Source organism: Condylura cristata, unplaced genomic scaffold (genome assembly GCF_000260355.1).
Source record: "Condylura cristata isolate star-nosed mole 26May11 unplaced genomic scaffold, ConCri1.0 scaffold00010, whole genome shotgun sequence".
In the NCBI taxonomy this organism is placed as follows: Eukaryota; Metazoa; Chordata; class Mammalia; order Eulipotyphla; family Talpidae; genus Condylura; species Condylura cristata.
The window spans coordinates 954,467-974,298 of NW_004567111.1; the positions used below are offsets into that span (position 1 = coordinate 954,467).

At 53.5% G+C, this 19,832-nt stretch overlaps 2 protein-coding genes across 2 annotated transcripts in view; both read left to right on the plus strand.

Annotated features, from left to right (window-relative positions):
• Positions 1-15,048, plus strand: part of ARGLU1 (arginine and glutamate rich 1) — a 77,854-nt gene extending 62,806 nt beyond the window's left edge. The window contains exons 4-6 of the mRNA XM_012723154.1: positions 5,387-5,612; positions 7,875-7,958; positions 14,327-15,048. Of these exons, the coding sequence (XP_012578608.1) occupies positions 5,387-5,612; positions 7,875-7,958; positions 14,327-14,491 (475 nt within the window). The 3' untranslated portion in view covers positions 14,492-15,048. The remainder of the gene's footprint in view (positions 1-5,386; positions 5,613-7,874; positions 7,959-14,326) is intronic.
• A 1,798-nt stretch (positions 15,049-16,846) lies between these two features.
• The window catches only part of EFNB2 (ephrin-B2), a 49,998-nt gene continuing 47,012 nt past the window's right edge, over positions 16,847-19,832 (plus strand). The window contains exon 1 of the mRNA XM_004680276.1: positions 16,847-17,004. Within this exon, the coding sequence (XP_004680333.1) occupies positions 16,847-17,004 (158 nt within the window). The remainder of the gene's footprint in view (positions 17,005-19,832) is intronic.

The window sequence follows — 19,832 nt, forward strand, 5'->3', positions numbered from 1 at the left end:
GTCCAGAGCCCCCCACGCGGCCGGTGGGACGGGCGGGGGTTGACGTTTCGGCGTTTCGTTGACTCCCCGCCGAGAGCGTCTCTCCGAGCTCGGAGCCAGGAGCTCGCGCTGTGCGACGCCGGCGCGGCGGGGCCGCCGGGCGCTCGCCTGGGAGCCGGAGCCCTCTGCCCCGCTCCTCGCCGCGCCCTGTGCGACGGCGCGCCTGGCCGCGGAGACCCACCTGGCGGGTTCGGAACAAGTCCTGACGGCAAAAACTGGTCTTAAATACTAAGGACAGGCGGACATTTAGAACATGACCCAAAGTTAATTGAGTTATTTGAGCCACGACCGATGTTCGCTCGAAAACTAAGACGTCGAAGAAAACGAAAGAGGTGCGCGAAGCTTGAGCAGAGCCACTGGTGGACTGCTCGAGTGGCCGAGCAAGCCTTGGGGGCAGAGCAGAGCAGAGCAGGCATTCGGAGGGAGGGCCGAGCAGTCACCGTCTGCCAGAGGCTACTTCGGGAGGCCCGGGGTCTGGGCTCTCGCTGGGAACTCTGGGGAGACCTGGGCTTTGAATCGGGAGGGCAGAAGTCGTCTCCGCGTCCTCAGTTAGGCCCTTGGGCCGACACTGCGCGTCTGCCACCGCCGGGCACTGGTGCCGCGATGAAGTGACTGCACGCCTGCGACTGCAGCCGGCCCTCTGCAGGATGCGGCCTAGCTGGGGACGGTGATGGCGCTGTGGGGACCTAGGTGCGGGCAGCCTTGTAGATACACGCCTCTGCGCCTCTCTGAGAGGCTCGAGCCATCTGGGGCCGTAAACTGGACTTGGGAGGATTGATGTGGACCAGAGCGCCTGCACACACACCCCCAACCCCACCCCAGAATAAAGGGGTTGGGGTTGGGGGGAATGATCTGCGAGTGGAGGGGAATATTGACTGAAACGGAAGTTCCAGCCGAGCTCAAGTCTGGAGAAGAGGGAGCGGTGACGGAGGGGTCAGTGGAAAGGAAGCTTGAGTTTCACCTTGGGAATGAGACCGCAGGTGAGGCGGTAACTGGTTTTTGACGGGACACTGACTGCTGGGTAGGACAGGAATAAGAGGCAGGTTCGGCTAGGGCCAACAGGTGCCCCGTGAGCGCTGGCTGTGGGAAGGGGCAGGTGTGAGCAGCTTTCGGAAAGTGCTGTTCAGTGTGGAGCCTGAGGGCCAGCGGGCATCCTGCTGCAGCCTCCTGAGCACTGGTTGGAATGGCAGGCCCCTGGCCACTAGGCTGATCCCTCGGTTGGGGGGGGACAGAAGCCGGTAGGGAGCCTGGAGACAGACAGAGCCTGCGGGGCGAGGAGCGGCGAGGGCGAAGCGCGCCGTTCTGCAGGTGGAGGAGGAAGACACGGGTCGGGCACTGCAGCAAGCATCCGGTGCGGGAGAGGGGGCAAGATCAGAACCTTCTGCTGGATTACGGGCCAGTTAGAACGTCCGTTTCTGGGACCCAAAGGGAGATTGCCCTGCCACTTGAGTCCTGGGAGGCCTTGACGAGATCGCCACCTGGGAACCCCGTGTCTGTGAAGTGCAAACAGAAGTGGAGCGTTTATAGTGTCTCGGCGGTGCTTGGGTCAAGTGGACCACGGCGCACTGTGCCATCGCAGTTTACGTAGGTGCCACCAGGTTGGGCTTGCGGCTCGGACGGGCGGCTTGGTGATGGCGAGCCCGCGGCAGTGGGCCTTCCGTGTAGTGCCACCCCGCAGGCTGGGGTGGCTGAGTCACGCGGTCCAGATGCAGCTCCCAAGCGCCATTTAGTGTGCGTCCTCTCTTCTCCTTCTGTGCCCGAACTTCACAGGTGGTCTGTGCCCACCACAAAACTTGAGAAAATGGGCAACTGAAAGAGGCTGGCGGGCCGTGGGGCCATCACCGAGGGCACGCTACCTGCTGGCCTGCCGGAGCTGGTGGCCGGCTGCTTGGCGTCCCGAGCCTTGTGGCCGCTGTCTCCGAGCGAACTGCCTCAGCGCTGCTGAGAAATAGAAGGGGCACTCGAAGCCCCCTGAGAACGTGGGACAACAACAGCTTGCAGGCTAGGGCCTGGAGACAGAAGCCTGAGGCCGACGTCTGGCTGACGTTGATGGGATTTGTAGCATTTTTGAAATAACTGCCCAGAGGTAGACCTGCATGCGCGTGCCTTTGCCTGACCCTTGCCGCCGGCGCGGAGAGCCCAGTGCGGGGGCTCGCCCTCCCTGAGGCACCTGCAGGGCAAACTGCTGAGTCTCGGAAGTTGGCGTGTGGAGCTGTGGCGGAGCGTTGGCTCTCCTCAGTACACTGAGCAAGTCCCAGAAACAGCCGGTGAGGCTGTGTCTCGTGGCCTCACTGCCGGTTGCTCCGCCGAGGCCTGCGCCGGTCTGGCAGGGCCCTGCTGCAGGGCCTTGCTGTGCTTCAGTCCTTGCTGCTTTCACAGATTTTGGTGAGTGTTCAAGTAAGATAACCGAGGATGGAGAAAAGGTCCTCTAAATCTTAAACCGTTTTCACTAAAAAAACGCGGAGATTCTGTCGTCGGTGGCACAGACTGTGGCGGGGGCAGATGCCGCCGGGAGCCGGACAAGGGTGGACACAGGAGAGACTCGCCGGGCCACCCCCGTGCAGGAGCTAGAGGCGTGGGCGGCTGCGGGTGGGCTCTTCTAAGAAACCAGCAGCCAGAGTGCTCAAAAATTTTTCCCCCCAAGACAGTTTGTGTCTTCTGATGAAAATTAGCCAGATAACTCCTTTTTCAATGACCATTGATTATAAGTCTGTCATCAGTAAGGATGAACTTGTGCTTATTAATTCAGTTGTGCATTTTCCTGGTGATTTTCCTGAATTCAGTGTGGGGGGTATTAAAGCAATATCAAGTTTTAGCTTTAAACACTGGGTCTAAACATGACCTACAGTTTTTTCTCATTATGGGCAGCGGCGTCACCGGCCAGGGCAGCAGCACGCACAGGCGCCGTTCTCAGCAGTGCCTGTGGGCAGCACTTGTGCCCTGGCCTTGCCAGCCTGCTGGGTGGACACCACGCGGGGCCTGTGTGCAGTGTGGCGCACCTCCTGTGGTTCCTCCAGAAACAAGGGGAGAAGCCGCCCTGAGAACGTCCACTTGGCCGTTTCTTACCCCCCAGTTTACTGGCTCTGGGGACTTCCCACTCTGCCCCTTCGGGCTGTAAAGCCTCTGAGCTGTATGAGAACCGACTGGATCACAGTAGCCCAGGGCCTGAGCCTGTGTCTGTCGCTCTGTTCTGCCTGTCACCTGGCACTCTGGATGGGCAGTGGGAGCAAGGGCCCAGGAAACCCGGCCCCTTGGCCTTGTGCGCATGTGCTCCCCGCGTGGGTGCTTGACAGAGCTCGGGGCGACTCCGCCTTACCCACATTCCCCAGCGAATTTGACAGCTTTTCTGATCAGCTTGCCTAGAGCCTTACCTCATTCTTTTCCCTGTTTTTCACTTTGTGGAACATTTTAATTGGAACTGTTTCACATTTGCCTTCTTTTCAGATTTGTGCCAATTGCAAAGTTAAAGCTGCTTCTTAGGTTTGTGTACATTTACTAACTTTCTCTAAGAGCACCCAGCAAAAGTATGTACATCCATGTATTTTTAAAGCTTCATATTGTGGGAACTTTCTAAATCGGGCAAAAGTAGAATGTTCTTCGTCCCGTTATACCCACTGTTCAGCAATGGTCAGGACTGACTTGTTTGATCTCATTTCTCTTTCTCTTCAGATGAAGTGGAGAAGCATAATGCTTGTATTTGAAGGGGGATTGGTTTATTTTCTGTTGAAACCACTGCCTGACTTCCTTTAGATCATTTTGCGATTGAATTTTGTGTTGGGTGGTTATCTGTTGTTGTTGTTGTTATTATTATTATTATTATTATTAAGCGAAAGTTACCATTGGTGAGGGGTTGTTGGGGCTACCCTTCACGCTTTTTTATTGGAACTTTACAGTGGAGAAGGTATCTAATCAGAGTGTGTTTTGGTTCTTTTAAAAAAATGGATAACTTAGTGTTGGGAGGAGGACCTATTTAAGAAATGGGCCACAGGGTCGTGAGAACGAGCATTTATAGAGAATCCCTGAGAAATTATGCTCTCTCAGGTAGCTGGTGTTTTTTTCACAAGACAGCGTGGAGATTATAAATGCAGATGCTGCAATGAATCTGAATGTTTGAGAGAGAGAGAGAGGTAGTGTGGGACAGTGACCAGAGCTTGAGAATAAAAGCACTTAGGTGGGAATTGATTGACGCGCCCCCCCCCCCATAGAATTGTGTTGAAGTAGACTATTTAAAGATCATGTAGAAAATGGGAAGTCTTTACTGGTAAATTGTAGATGTAATTTATACATGTGTGTGTTAAACGAGTCATGAAAAGATACAGAGGTAACAGGTTTTCATGATTCTGTGGGTTGTGAGATGGGCAAAGCATTAATAAATGGGCTGTTTGGGATTTAAATATACTGCCAGGGCTCAGGATCCATCCATTCGCCACAGTTACTTTCCATTCGCCACAGTTACTGTCCTGTTACATGGAAATGTACTTTGAACCATGTATATAATTAAACATATTCCAGCGGCCATATTTGAAAGCAGTCAGTGAGATTAATTTTAATATGTTACCATGTCTGAGCATACATCATTCGAGCATGTAGTCAGAAACATGTGTGATAGGCTTCATATTTTCTCATCACCAAGATCTTGTCTGGTCAGGCATGGAACTGGCCGTCAGTGGCCCCTGTGGTCTGGTCTGTGCTGTCTCCACTCTAGTGTCGGGACAGGTGTCAGTGTTCTCAGTACAGGGTTCTGTTTTCCAGCAAGCAGGTTGGTCTGTACTACCTAAGTGGGATTTGAAAGTGGGATTTAAATTAAAGGAAGTGGGATTTAAATTAAATGTCGTATTTCATTGAGCTGAAATCATTTTCAACCACTTCTCCATCTCTAGGAGAGTTTTTAGTTGAAAGGCACACAAGAGAAGGTGCCGTTGAGGGCATGCAGTTCAGAATCAGACCCCAGCTTGCTGGGGGGGGGTGGGGGGGGATGTTTCACTGCCTGAACTGCTCACTGGCTAGACCAGCTAACCTGGCCTGAGTGGGCTGGTGAGCAGATCGTGTATTACAGCTTGCCTGTTGCCGATCTGTTAACAGTTCCCGCTTTAAAACTAATGTCTTAGTAAGCTCTCTGCATATGGTCATCCTTGGGTATTTACAAAGCAATAGTGGAAAAATAAATTTTATGTTGAACTTCTGCATCTTAACATTAGTATCTGTCATTTTCTTGAATGCTTCTTGAAAACAAAAGGTAAAAATCAGTTATATCACCAGGCTCAGTGTCTCACAGACTTAAAACTAGGTGTAGTCAGTTGCTATTTCCTTCCATTAACCTAAGTCTTTTTCCTCCTTTGTTTGCTAGTCGGCAGCAGGAAATAGAAGAGAAACTCATCGAGGAAGAGACGGCGCGAAGAGTAGAAGAGTTGGTGGCCAAAAGGGTGGAGGAAGAGTTGGAGAAGAGGAAGGATGAAATTGAGCGCGAGGTGCTCCGCAGGGTGGAAGAGGCCAAGCGCATCATGGAAAAGCAGTTGCTCGAAGAACTCGAGCGACAGAGACAAGCTGAGCTAGCGGCACAGAAAGCCAGAGAGGTAACGCTCGGTCGTTTGGAAAGTAGAGACAGTCCATGGCAAAACTTTCAGTGTCGGGTGTGCCTCTGCTCAGCTCAGAAAGAGGTGGAATGCAGACCGATTCCCTTCTCACCTAAACCTGCCATTGCTGCGGAAGTTAATTCTTAGCCTATTCACAAGTGCTGACTGAGATTTAAAAGTTATTTCCATAAAACATATTCAAGGATACCTTTTGATTTACTGGAACTGGCTTACATATTTGAAAGTGTTTGAAACTTTTGCCATGGCTGCAGGACTTACATTCTTTCTCGGGAGGTGGGGGAGTCAGGGCGTGGTGAAGGGCAGAGGTAAAAATCCACCTGTGGTTATGTATTCTTTTCTGTTTATCACTCTTGCTACCTAGACTGTGAGAGGCTTTTTGCCTTCAGTCAGATTAAAAAGAGCAGGGCTAACGTTGAGCGACAGCGCCTGCTTTGGAGAAATAGGTTTTCTTGCTCTTCTTTTTTCCCTCCTTTTACCTCTCACCCCTACCCCAAATCCTGCCTCAGCACAATGGACTAACTCTAGCATTCTGATCAGGAGGCCCTCCATTTCTTAATGTGTTTCAAAGAATCTTTTTAGGAAACATGTCCAGATTATTCATCCACTTTTTTAGTATCTACTAACAACTCCTTTTTTTCTCTAGAGAGTTATGAAGGAACAGGTTGTCCTTGTCTGGAGTCAAGCTAAACACATGATTTGTTTTATCAGCAGCTGGAGCAGAAGTTGAAAATGTCTTTCTATGAGACAGTAATTTGCTACTGAAGCTTTCTGGCTTGTTTGCACTGATTACTCCAGGACCCTAAACCTTGTAAAAGTCCCGGGGCCGGGGCCAGGTCCCGGAGCAGCACGCGGGCACGGTCATCCGCGCCGTGGGAGTGGGTCTGGGCTGTGTGCCCCGGCCTACCGTGGCTGTGTCTCCTTGAACTTAATGCCTCACTCAAACCTCTGACTCGCTGTCATGTTTAACCTTGGCATTACTGTGGACGAGTTGGCCATCGTACTGAATTCTATGCTTTCCGTGGGCTGAGCTGTTCAAATGTATTTCCTTGTACTGTCCTCACTAGGTAACATGTTTATACGTGGTACGTTTTGCAGACTATACAATTGAGTGTATGAAATTTTTCCTTGTATCAGTGCTTTTAATATAAATGAATATATTTTTGGAGTAATGGTGCTGTCTTGTAGCGAGTTATTAATCATAGGAAGATTTTTTTCTCTTCATTTGCTTTTTGTTTCATATTAACAATTTTTTTTTACACGGACACAACCCTCTGACAGTGGTTCCAAATATTAAAATCATTTGAATATGTATGCTGTGATCTGAACACTGCCCAAGCCATCAAGCAGTCTTCATATAGCTTGCATTATAAAATCTCATTAAATTTTCCAAGAGAAAGTAAATTACAGAATTTTATTTCCTGTCCATGCACCCCTGGATTCCTGAATCTCAGTTCAGACTGTAGATGACCAGATAAGCTGCCTTTAGAAATTGTCAACATCTGAATGCTAAGTCCATTTCCCCACGGAAGAAGCCCTTAGCTCCATGAAGTATGGATTACCATTTGTATTTTTCACTAACAGTAAATGTATTTTTCTTATTAATTGTTTGCCTTAGGAATGATGAATTACATTTTTTGTTCCTTCTTACCATAAACATCTGCATCCCCCAGCTCAGCCTTCCTTGTATGTTGTTTCTTTATGAATGGTTGAGCTGCTGATGCAGGTATTGCCAAGCTAACAGTACAAATCATTTTAAAGAGGAAGCTGGCGCGTATGGCAGCCGAGGAGCACACTCTGCAGGACACTGGACAAGACAGTAAATATTCAACTTTTAATGCTGATTAAAGGAGTATAGGTAAAGAATACGTAGGTATACATGATTGGTGAGACAAATATTCACTTTATTTATATTTTATATATTATTTTTTTAATTTGGTAAATACTATCCAGTTTTGTAGTTGTCCTTGTTGATTTGTGTGATGTTAAAGTACTAGTAATAATTGCCAGGAGACTGTCACTAGGGAGGGTTTAGCCGGTTGCTGTGTGGACTGGGCGGGATGATGTGAGTCAGACTAGAGGCAAATAGCAGTGGCTGCACAGTTTATCGTTTGTCAGCGAGCAGGTAGCCGTACAGCTACCCTGTCAGTCAGATCAAAGCAGTTCAGAGGAAGATTAGTGAATATTTATCAGTGAAAATAAACATTTTATTTGTCTGACATGTTAACATGTCCTCCCCTTTAGGAGGAAGAGCGTGCAAAACGCGAGGAGCTAGAGCGGATACTCGAGGAGAATAACCGGAAAATCGCAGAGGCACAAGCCAAGCTGGTACGTGGGGAGCGCTGGGGTTCGGGTCGCCCTCGCCCTGCTGCTCTCAGGCCTCGTGGGGTGGATTTGTGCTCCGGGTCGTCTGGGCTTTCAGAGTCCGCTGCACGGCTTTCAGGGGCTTGGGGCCCCGAGACTGCCGGGAGGAGCTAGTTACCTGGGTTCCCGCCGCAGGGGTGGGCAGAGGTGCAGGTCCCCGTGCGTATAGCAAGTGTAGTCTGGAGCGGGCTCCGGAATTTGCAGCGTTTTGTTTCAAAACGTCGCCTGGAGGAAGCCCGCGGTCCCTGCCCTCTGCCTGCCCCGGCTCGCGCCCCCCCCAGCGCAGCAGTGCAGCTTGGCGACTGAGGCCGTGTTGCGCAGCGGCGCGCCCCGCTGGTCGGCGTGGTGACCGGTCACCGTGCAGGGTTAGGTGGGGCTGCACGTGCCAAACCAAGACACTCTCAGTTCTAGTTTGTCATCTAAAAAGAAAACGACTTTAAGAAATTACAATGGCAAAAAGAGATGTAAAAGTGATAGAGCAATTCAGTAAAGCCAGAGTAAGAGCATTGAGATCTTAAAGTTTGGTGTCCTTCCAGGTTTCTCATTTAAGCGAGTATGTTTTTGAATCTAAGTTCTAGGGTTAAAGGACTGCAGAAATAACTAATCCCCAAGACAAAACGCTAAAATGTGATAGTCAGACATAAGGGGCACTTTTCTTTGTCCGTGATAGTGGCGTGTCAGGAGAGCACTTCAAAATCAGAAAACCAGTCAGAGGTGGAAGAAGCTTCATTTACGATGAATGGGGGTTCCGTGCCCAGACTGAAGGCATGACTGGAGGCTCTCTTGGCGCTAAGACATGTGGGAAAGTTTGCGTTAAAGATGGGTTGGGAATAACAGCCACGGGATGGCGTTTGCTGCTAATTCCCCATGTGTTGGGGAATTGAAGCAGGTTGTAAGCACCAGCCGAGGAAAGACTGCTGTGTGACAGTGTCTGTAGGAGCACAGACGGTGACGGGGGTGGCTTTCCGGTGGAGTCTGGTGAGGAGGCTGAAGGGAGGCCGAGGTGTGCTCTGCACTAGGTAAGAAGGTAGCTGCTGTTAGAGCGTTGTCTTCAGTGGTTGCGGCGTGGGAAGCAGCCAGTGCTGAAATCAGCCTCCCCCACTTAGCAAGTGACCCCATGGGTTCTGGAGGCTGACAGTGTCGTGGTTATTACGAAAGGCACCCTGCAAGAGGGGCTTGCTCCTTTTCCCCGGTAAGACAGCAGCTTAGGTGGAAAAAGTAACTGAAGTGGATGAGAAGTCACCGGGCGATAGCCGTGCTGTATGCACATTGACAGTGTGCTGGTGCCTTTTCGTGAGGCTCGCTGTGTGCACACGGGAGAAACTTGAAAGGTGGTAAAGCAAGGGTGTTTCCAGAAGAGCTGAGACTCTGAATCGCACAGTGTCTCCTCGGTGTGCCTGTTCAGCTTGGGGGTCACTTCTAGAGCAGAGCTGCTCAGATTGGGGTTCCTGCCAAGAGCTTGCGCCCTTCTGACCCTGGGGTGGCTGACTGGGTGCCTGGAGACAGCTGAGCCCTCTGTGTGGATTGATGATGCATCATGGAGAGACAGCCTGCTGTGTGATGGCCGGGGCACGGTCAACTGCAGGCATTGCCAGAGCAGCACTTCTCTGGCAGTAAGTGGTCGGAGTCTTGTTTCTGTCTTTTAACCCCCATTTGTGTGTGACCTGTACTTCATCTTAAAACTCAGTTATTGGGATAAAGAGGTCAAGTAGCTATAAAATGTCCTGACACGTGTTCTTGTTCCCTGCATCTCTTCCTGCGGGTTGGCTGGTTTCTGGACTGTCTCTGTCAGGCTGGTTAGTTCCATGCTCGATTCTGGAGCTTGAGCTCATGGACTGCGGTGGTGGCACTGTGCTGATGATGTGGTGTTGATAAAACTGGTGAATGACCTGTTGAAAGGAAGTCTGGTAAAAGTTTAGACACAGTTAACTTAGTTGATTCCAGTGTTCAGTAAAGTCGGAAGCATAGGAAGTTGTTGATGTGGCAGAAAAATCCGTTTTTATTTGGTGCTCTTGATGGTCACACAGCTGGAGGGAAGTGGCGTGCCTGCAGGAGTCAGTTACCATGTGCGAATGCGAGGTGCGCGCTGAATCCCTTCATTGTTCTGCTCTCGTCCTTGTCTCGGTTTTGAGCGCGGCTTAGTCCTGAAGACGTGTATAGCTAGTTATTAGTAAATGTTACGTGAACAGTTACTGAAGGGCTCATTAAAATAATAGCTCTCTAAGGGGAGGGAGTATATCAGAAAGCCTCCGACTTTCCTTGAGTATGGCGGTGACGGTGGTTTGTCTTACTGATGCAGCAATCTGTCCATGACATAAAAATGCTGTGGAAATGGGATGGTTTGTTGCTTTATACGAAGCAAGAAGAATGGATGGAGTCTCACCTCTTAAAAGAGGAAGGGGAAAAGCTTCATTTTCATGCATCTATATTGGGGACTAGTACTGAGAAAGAGCAAGTTAGAGGTTAAGCATAGACCACACGTTCTTTTGAAGACTTTAATGTGCTAGTCGTCCCACACCGATGTGGGGATAAGGCCATTCCTGGAAGAGGTAGCTGGTCAGGTGGGAATGCTTGGCCTTGTTACGGGTGCTAGGAGGTAGCTGGCGTGATTGCCCTGGGAGTCCTGGCGCCCCTGGTGGGGAAGCCCTGAGTTGGTCCTTGCGGTAGTTACAGATTGAGACTGGAGTGAGGAAATGGAGCAGGTAAGGCCTTTCAGGAAGGGTTAAAGCAAGCTTGGAGTCTGGACTCTCAGGCTAGTGGGAGAAAGTAGTTAGTGAGCCAGCTTTGTGTATATACTGTGTTTGCTTGGTAAGTAGAGAGATGAGGTTTAAAAACAGATCAGTGGGAAGGCAGGTTGAAAGGAAAGTGCCCTGAGGGAGATTTGTCCTTAAACATCAACATAGACCAGCTCCGAAACAGAAAAAACAATATGAAAGACTTAGTAAAGAGGGGTGCTCATCTGTAGAATGTGTAATCGTAAAAATACATGGGAAAGCAAAGGAGTGCGCCCCTCTCTGCCTCCTGATGCGGACACCAGGTTAGAAGAGGCCCCACCCTCCCCCGGGAGCCGCAGAGAACCCCTTACCCGTGGCCCTGGAGTCTCAGTGGTGCGGCCACTCTGAGGAGTATGGTGAGTCAGTAAACAATGGGAATTAATTTTGCTTTTAAAAAATTGTCTTGTGGAAACAGATAACAGATTTACACACAGCAATGTTTGCATTTAGAACGATGGCAGTCGCCCAGTTTGGGAAGTCCCCGTGCACACACGTAATGAACATGTCTGCGTAGCCGGAGCGTGTTTGGCGCGGCGTGGGGTGACGCCCGGCACAGCCGTCGGTTCTGCCGGTGTCGAGCGCACGTGTTGTCGGGCTGAAAGTGCGAGAGCTGCGCGTGCCTGGGACGGACGGGACCGTGCGTGACCGCTGTTTTTCCATTTTCTGCGCTCACAGCACTTGCTAATGATAAAACTTACCTCATAGTGACAGGAAAGCCGCGTTGACGGAGTCTGAAGGGAGGTGTGAGGAAGGCTGCCGGCCGGCCCGCGCCGGCTGGGGCCGTGAGCCACCGGGCGCTCGCGGCTGGCGGCTGGCGAGGCCGCTTCCAGCCTGTCTCAGTTCCCGCTGTTGATGGAGAGACTTGCCTTTCTCTGTGCATAAGCAAGCAGGAAACTACTAACCTGCAAGAATCACTTGATTTGTAAGTCAAAGACTCACCCAAACAGGGCTTGGCTCTTTTGGCAGATTGGGTCCTGGCTCTCTGGTGAGTGTTGTCAAGTGTTTAACTGCCCAGAATTTGAGGGGCTATTACAATTAACGAAGGAGAGTTTTGATAAACATGGAAAGCTTTGAGGTCCGCTGCCGCAGCTCTCTCATGGTACACTCGGGACAAGCCCAGGTATCGTGATGTGGGAGTTGCAGCATTTTGAAAGGGAAGCTGACTAAGAAAGGGCGGAAATGACCCTCCAACTACCCCCTGGGGACGAGCAATAAAATAGAACCCCCTGAAGAAGAGACTCAGACCCACAGGCCTACTCACACTTGGTAATGAGCATGTGCTGATGAGAACGAGACTTGGTTCTAGGTGGGGGCTTGGCGTCCTTGGGGGAGTTGAGCTGGGATCGCCTCTCCTGCCGCACTGCTGCTAGGTGTCTCCTGCAGGGAGGCGGCACCTGGAGAGGCGCGGCAGCACCACGGGTGTGGAGGGCTGGCCTGGGCTCAGGAATCCTGGGGCGGGGGCTGGCCCCCAAGCTGCCGCACGGCCCGAACTCTTACCTGGCGGCCATGCGTTGCCTAGACGGGCGGGAGCCATCAGCTTGGGACCAGTGTTGAGCGCTGGCGGCATTGTGAGGCTTTTGGTAGAAGTGGGGACTGTAGCGGTGTCTCTGACGGCTCAAGCAGGCGAGGAGCACGCGTCACTGGAGCAGAGGGAAGGGGGCCTTGCCTCCGTGTGGAGCCCAGCTGACGTGCGTCTCTGAGGGGTGCAGAGTCCACATGGGAGGGAGGTGCTCGCGTGTTCAGGGAAGGTGGTTCTCAGCGTTGGAGGGTGCTTCTTCATGCTGTTGGTAGCAAAATTGGGGAAGAGAGAAATAGAGGGAAGAACTGATAAGTAAAAACGGCACCAATTTTGGGGAAATATCAGCTTGTCTGGATTTCAAAGACGCTGAAATCGGGGGCATCCCTGCCGGAAAAGCAGATCTGGGCAGGGTGAGGCGGTGCCTGCGCTGGTCGCCAAGTGGCCGGGCCGGGCCGGGGGCTCCTGGGAAGGATGTGGGGGGAGCCTCTTGTCTGCCTAGCCCAGCCACGCCAGGAGGCGTGTGGGTGAAGTCGCGGACGTGCACATGGTGAAGCTGAAGGGAAGCAGATTGTCCTTCGCGTTGCGGTCATCTGCTGAGTCTAGTCTGAGCGAGAGGGTGGTAGTTAGAAGTAGAAGTGGTGCAGGGTTGGCTCTTGGGGGAAGGCGGGGATGGCATGAGCAAGACCAACGATCCTTGAGAGAGGTCGGGGGCAGAGACCGGAACGAGAGGCCGCTGGGGTTCGCAGGCGTGCGGCCGGTGGTGCCGGAGGTGGGAGCCCGCTCTCAGGCTGGCGCTGGGCACTGGAATCAAATCGGAGCGGGCGGGTGCCCCTGACGGGCCAGGAGCCGGGCGGGAAGCAGCTTAGAGAACAGCCGGTGAGGGAAGGAGGTCCACGAGGAGACTGCAGCCTGCGGGAGACAGGCCGGGCCCCCCTCGCCCATCCATCCTGCCTTTCACGCCATGTTGGTTTCCTTCCTCATCGCCAACCTGGCTTTGGGGAGCGGGGTACGTGCGTTACGTGCCTGTGACCTTCCCGTTGTCTCCACGGAGCTTGTAGTTCATTCGCGCTGCGTTTTAGTCCTGGGGAAACAGGCTGCACACGGGGCAGAGGGGACGATTGGGTGGAGCCCGAATGTTCTGAACCTTGGTGCAAGGTGCTAAAGATTGCGTGGGAGCAGAGAAAGGGTGCTCCAGGATTCGAGAGAACAGAGAGCGAACAAAGACCGGAGGTGGATTCATGTTTGACCATCTTCGACCGTTGCCGCGGGCGGCAGTCCACAGGCAGCCTGGGGTCCCTGCTCTAAGAGCAAGGTCAGAGAGAATGAAGAGGACAGTTCTCGTGATAAGTGAGGACAAGAGCTCAGGTTCTCGCCCTGGCGCAGCTGACCTCTTTGGGGGGAGGCGCAGTGCACTGCAGGCGGCACCCCGCTCTTGCCCACAGGCCTCCCCTAGTTGTGACAGCCGCAGTCTCCTGGGGAGGCGGTGTGAGGGCTCGGGAAGCAGCGCTGAGCAAGGAGAGCGTGATGGGACTGGCCTGCGCCTCCCGCGGGCTGTGGAGGGGCAGGAGGGGGTCGGCTTGCAGGGTCTGCGCGGTCAGCTACACGCCTGCCCTCTTGTAGCCCCTGGTCAGACCTGGGTCCTCCCTCTGCGGGAGGGCGCTCTGGGCCTTGCCAGCGGGGCGTCCCCGGGCTCCTCGGCGCGCGTTCCCGCGCAGTCTGGCGCAGCAGGCAGCGTGCTCTGCCTCCTCCTGGCCTCCGGCCTGCCAACCCCATGCCCCACGCGTGGCAGGCAGGCAGGAGTGGGCGGGGTGCTGGCGCGGCACGACGGAGCAGCTGCGCTCCGTGCCTGCGGGGTGCGGTGCGTCCCCCACGGTGGTCCAGGCCGCCGCCCCTGCGTCTCTTTGCGGGTGCTGGGGCAGCTCCTGGTGCGCGCTGTCGTGTGGGGCCTGGTGGCCCTGCTCTGTCGTCTGGCTTCTGGAGCGTGACTAAGAGATGACCTGAAATTCTTGGAAAGTTCTAATTTTACATTTAATTTTCAGGCTGAAGAACAGTTGAGAATTGTCGAGGAACAAAGAAAGATTCATGAGGAAAGGATGAAACTAGAACAAGAGCGACAACGTCAACAAAAAGAAGAACAAAAAATTATCCTGGGCAAGGGGAAGTCCAGGCCAAAACTGTCCTTCTCACTAAAAACCCAGGATTAAGTTGCAAACTCTGAACTTTTTACAAAGAAAAATGGAAAAACTTTGTATGGTAGCTTCATGTTGAAGTGGTTTTTTTGTTGTTTTTGTTTTTTTAATTTGGAAAATCTGGAAAGTTAGCTCGTTCTGGCGGGGGCTGTGCTCTGCAACCCCGCTCCCTCTAGTCAGACCCCCGGATCGCTGCGGGCCTCTAACAAGCTTGTGTCCTCGCCGGCGGCGGCCTGACGCGGTTTTTACTGCCCCGACTTCAGAGTTGCGCTCTGCTCACGACACCGTAATGCTGGTTTTTCTGGCTTTTTGTTTTTTTATATATTTATAAAAAAAGAGAAAGTTGGCGATTGCCTCGGAGCCGGGTGCCGGCCTCGGGGTCCTGCCGGGCCCGGGGCGCGGTTGCTCTTGATCCCGACACAGGTAAGGAAACAGTTGGTCAGCTCCGGCCCGGACACCTGCAGTCAGTGTTGTCTCTGTTCACTTTGTTTTATTTCATTGACAAAATCAAACCAGCATTCCCCGATGTGTAAATAAATGATTTTGCTGAATAAAGTAAAGTCTGAAATTCATATGTCGAAGCAGTTTTTTTCCGAGTTCCGTTCGGTCTGAAAGAGGCTGGTTTGCTCTGTGAAGTCTGACACTTGCCCCTGCGCTCCAGCCCACTGGGCTTGTAGCCTAGGCTCCGTGTGCAGTAAGTATGCCCCCGAGCCGGCGGTCAGTGGCCGTGTTTGCGAATCCTGATCGATGCCAGCAGGGCAGTTGGGACACCAGTTTTGCCCCGAGGAAGAGCTGAGCACCCAGGGAAGACGCACACTCCCAGACCTGTGCCTGTGCTGGGGTTGGTGTGCAGCCGCCACGCACTACGCCCGGAGACTGGGAAACGCCATCCAAGCGCCGAGCGCCTCCTTACTTTGAGCGCGGCCCGGTACCCCGCAAGCGGCCCCCTGCGGTGCGCCAGCTCCTTTCGCTTCCTCAGAGGCTGGGCGTGCACGTGGCCGCTCCCGGCAACGAGCCTCGGGCCTGCTGCGTCTGAGTCTGGTGGACTCCCCCACCCACGACGAGGGCGTGTGTGTGCGGCCCCGAGATGAGTGCGTCACTGACGCTCGGAGATGAGCTCCAGTGTCTGAGGCAGCTCCATCAGCCTTTTGTCAAAGTCAGCACGCCGAGAAGACGGAACGGCGATTATAGTGCGCGTGCTGAGAAAATGCTGATGCTGTAGCGTGAGCCCCGCAGAGTCCGTGTGGTGAGGGGCAGGAGGTCCGTTTACCTCCTGCAGAGAGTAGAACTTCAAGTAGTGAACTGCAGTGAGAGCTGAGGGCGGCGGCCCTGCAGCCTGGTAAGCCCTGGCGTTAGCTGCCGGCACACCTCTCTCTGTCCCTGTAGCACAGTTGCCTTTGTTTCCTGACTCGCACGTTTTTTTAGCGTGACTTTGTCGGTGCACATCCATTATTCTAAGTTGTGTCTTCGGGTTTGGGGAAATGTTTATTTTAAAATTGTTTTGCTTATGTGGGCCTTTTAAGAACTTTCCTATGCCACGTCTGGTGTGGAACGACAGTAAGTCACTTAGTGACGCAGTACCTCGCTGTTAGCGGCACTCTGCGGATCCTGAGACTGCCCCCCACCCCCCCACCCCCCGGTGCCAGGCTACAGGAAAGGGGGTGCACATGGTTAATAAAATACACGCAGCCTTTTGTGTGCTGCAGTGTGGAGTCACTTTCTGCCGTTTGCACTGCCTGTGTACATACGGTAAAAGCTCACGTTCTCTCCCACTGTTAGAGGTTTAGTTGTGGCCTAATTTATTAAATATGCCTTTCTTCACCGTTTGTTTTAGGTTATTTCAATGCATTATAGAATTAATGACATTGTTTTTACTGCAGTATTTAAAATGTAGCTATTGCCATTTCTGTTGTGGAGTCTGCAGAAAGATTAATTGTGTAACTCAGACCTCTCAGTTAGCTTGGTGTGAGGACGCTCATGGTTTCACAGGGCGGGTCTGCGCTGAGCCTTCCGCTGAGTCCCCTGTGCGCGCTCTCCGCAGCCGGGTCACCGAGCTGTGCTCATCCACGGCCTTCGCCTTCGCCGCCACCGCCCCTGGGGAAAGCGGCTCTCGTGTGCAGAGGTCTTTTCTGGGTTTCAGCAGTAGAATCATCATGTCCTTCCTGATGCCTCCTTTTATATCGCTCGTCCCTTGGCCGCTTGAGTACAACTTCCCTAAAGCTGTTACTGTTAGCTTGAGCTACTGTACTCTGTGCCCATTTTCTGCCCCTGAACCACCCACCTGTTCTGTGTTCCTGTCCACGAGGCCTCCTGAGCCGGGCGCCTCACCGTGGGACCGCGTGCCCGCATCAGACCAGCGCTGGCGACGGGATGGCGGACCGGGCCGAGAGGCAGGCGCTGGAGAGGCCTCTGCGCGGGGTCTGCCCGCTGGCTGCTTGGAGCTGTCACTGGCACCACTGTGATTGCTCTGCCGTTGAGTTTGCCGTGAACGTGCAGGAGGCCGGCCAGGAGCCTGGGGCCCAGCGGAGGTTCGCGGCTGCACCCTTACTCGGCCAGGAGGGTCCAGCCTCTTCCTCTGTCGGTGGGGGCTGGACTTGGTGCTTCCTGAGCCGCGGTGTGGATGGAGGGTGGAGGCACATTGCATTTTTCAATCAGCCTTTTCTGCTGAATTGCATTGTGGGGTAGGGTTCGTGGGGTGCAGGAGGTGAGCCCTGTCCTTGGGCTGTCAGCCACCCCCCCCCCTTTACCGGTGACCGCCTTCACATGGTACCCGGCAGTTGTGGGGTGGGACTGTGTAAGAGGTCAGGCGTTGGAACTAGCCAGTGACACCGCCAGGCCAAACCCCATGGCCAGTTCCCGCTGTCCCTGCATGCTCCCAAGTCCCAGGCGGTGGTGCCTGGGGTTTGGCTCCTCCCGTAAGCCCATTGTTGCAAACATGGGCATGAGGTTTCTTGCCAGGGGCTAAGCCTGTGGACACAGAGATGGGGTGGACGAGTGACTTGGTCCCTGAGGCATCCTCTGCAGGAGCTGGTCACTAACCTTGCCCAGGGAAGCTGGACCCAAGGGCCACAGCATCTCTACTCAGCTCTAGGCCCAGTGTGTGGCCATCGGGGCCACAAGGGCAGGCCTGGAGGTGTGCGGAGCCTCGGGGGAGGGTTTATTTCACTCCTGGAAGGTCATCGTTGGCATTAGTTGCACAGTCTGGAGATGTGTGAACGAACAGCGGGCCGTGCCAGGGGCAGAGCGGGCGGGCGGACGAGCGGGCACCCCATGCGCCTCACATCCGGCACAGGCCAGGCCTCGCACTGTACGGGCCTCGCTGTTGAAGTAGGCCTTCTTGGAGGGAATGTGGGAACACCTAAGGAAGGCCAGAGCCTGGTGGCAAGTGCGCTGCTCGGGCCAAGTGACTATCCACTTATCCGAAACCAGACGCCTGGCGTGTTCGCTCACCCTATATTGATGCTTCTCCACTCCCTCGGGTGCCTGCGTTTCCAGGCTTTTTTACCAGTTTGACTTCTAGAGACGGGTTCCTTTACCTAGAGAGTCAGAGTAACTTGCTGGGAGAAGACTTCATTTTTTAACACTGGGCTCAATATTGCTGGAGAAGTTAGAAAATAACCATGTGGGCCCTCCCTGGTGGCGCAGCGGGTTAAAGCACTGCACTAAGAAGCTAAAGCCACTTCCGCATGAATTCGATTCCCGCCTGCCCCGGAGGTGACCCCATGGCGCTGCAGACCTCTCCTGACCCGCCCTCTGCTCCCCTCAGCAGTGGACTTCGTCGATCTGCCTGTTCTGCTCCCCGCTCTCTGGTGACTCCTCTCACCATCCCTGCACCTCTGGCCTGTACCCCAGTTCTGTGTGCATAAATAAGTCTTTAAAAATGAAAATAACCATGTTCCACCGACTAAAAGGCCCAAGTAGAAACAGGCCCAAGGTGAAACAGGTCCTAAAGTGTCATGATCTGTCTCTCATAAATAACTTTAGCATGGATGGGGCATCCTAACTTTTTCTCTGGTCTGGCATGATGTGGACAAGAGTTACAGGTAGCTTTAGGTGATGCGTCATTACGGAAAAGGCAGAACCCGACGGTGCTGACCTTGGTCCTCCTAAACACTCCCGACTGGGGAGCAAGCCCGAGTCTGGAGTGAGTCCACGCAGCACCTCGCACTGAAGCTAGACAACAGCCTGGAGTTTATTTGTTGATGAAATATACATGAAAAGAAACTGTATGTTGACATTTTTCTCAAGGCAAATGCCCTGGACATGAGAATATCTGTCTTGCTAAAAATGGAAGCCAGGGTTATTTTCAGACAATGTAAATGCCCACCTTCCCCCGGCTGACTGGAGAGAGGATGTGGGAGTTCACAGGTCACGACTGAGGCTTCACAACATGTTTGCCAACTATGAAACCGCGCACAGACAGTCCAGTTCCTTTGAAAAGACCGGTTTAACGGCCCCCTAGATTCCAAGTGTGTCCCAAAGGTTTTTCAAGCTGATTAAAAACGACTCCTCTTCCCTTCCTGCTTTCCAGCACACCAGCACCCCCTCCTCCCCGCCCCCATCTGCCAAGTCTTTCCAGTCCGTTTTTTACCATGCTGGAGCCTTAAAGAGCTCATTTCTTCAAATTGGAGGTTTATTTAAAACTAGCAACTCAGAAGTCGTCAGTGGCGTCCCTCCTGACACGGGGGCTCTCTCCCTTCGACGGGAATAACGCGCCTGTAATCCTTAACACTCCTTGAAATGCATCTCATGGTGTGTTTTCAAAAACGAGTGCTGGATGGCAGAACGCTTCAGAAGTTAGAGTGCAAGAGACACCAGTAAATATCGCGAAGAGCTGTCTCGCCATCTGCACTTTCCTCTCCCAGCGCAGCCGCGCGGAGCTCTTGGCTTAGGAAGGAGCGTTTGCAGCAACACGCCGGCCCGGGGAACGGAGGCAATCCGGCGCACACGTTATTGCGGAACGTGGGGGCTGACGGCTTTTTCCCGACCTTAACTGTGCACTTTAACGGTGCCTCCCTCTGCCGGACGCCCCCGGGCAGCTCATGAAGGAGACTCGCCCGTGGGCTTCGGGGCGCGATCGGATTCGGGGTTCTGGTTCCGGGTGGAGAGACTGGGCGCCGCGCGGGGAGGCCCGGCGGGCCGCTAGTGGGCGCTGTGGGTCCGTGGAAGCGCTGGGCTCCCGGCGCCGGTCCCAGCCTTTCTCGCGCCCCGAGTGCCGAATGCCTGCCGCCTCGCCAACGGGCGCGATTTGTCACCGTCACCCCTACATTCCCGGTCACCTTGGGGAGGCGTGAGGGTGTCCCGCGGGTTAGTTGGGGAGCAGGTCCCGCGGCAGGCGCGGGGTGCGGGCCGCCCG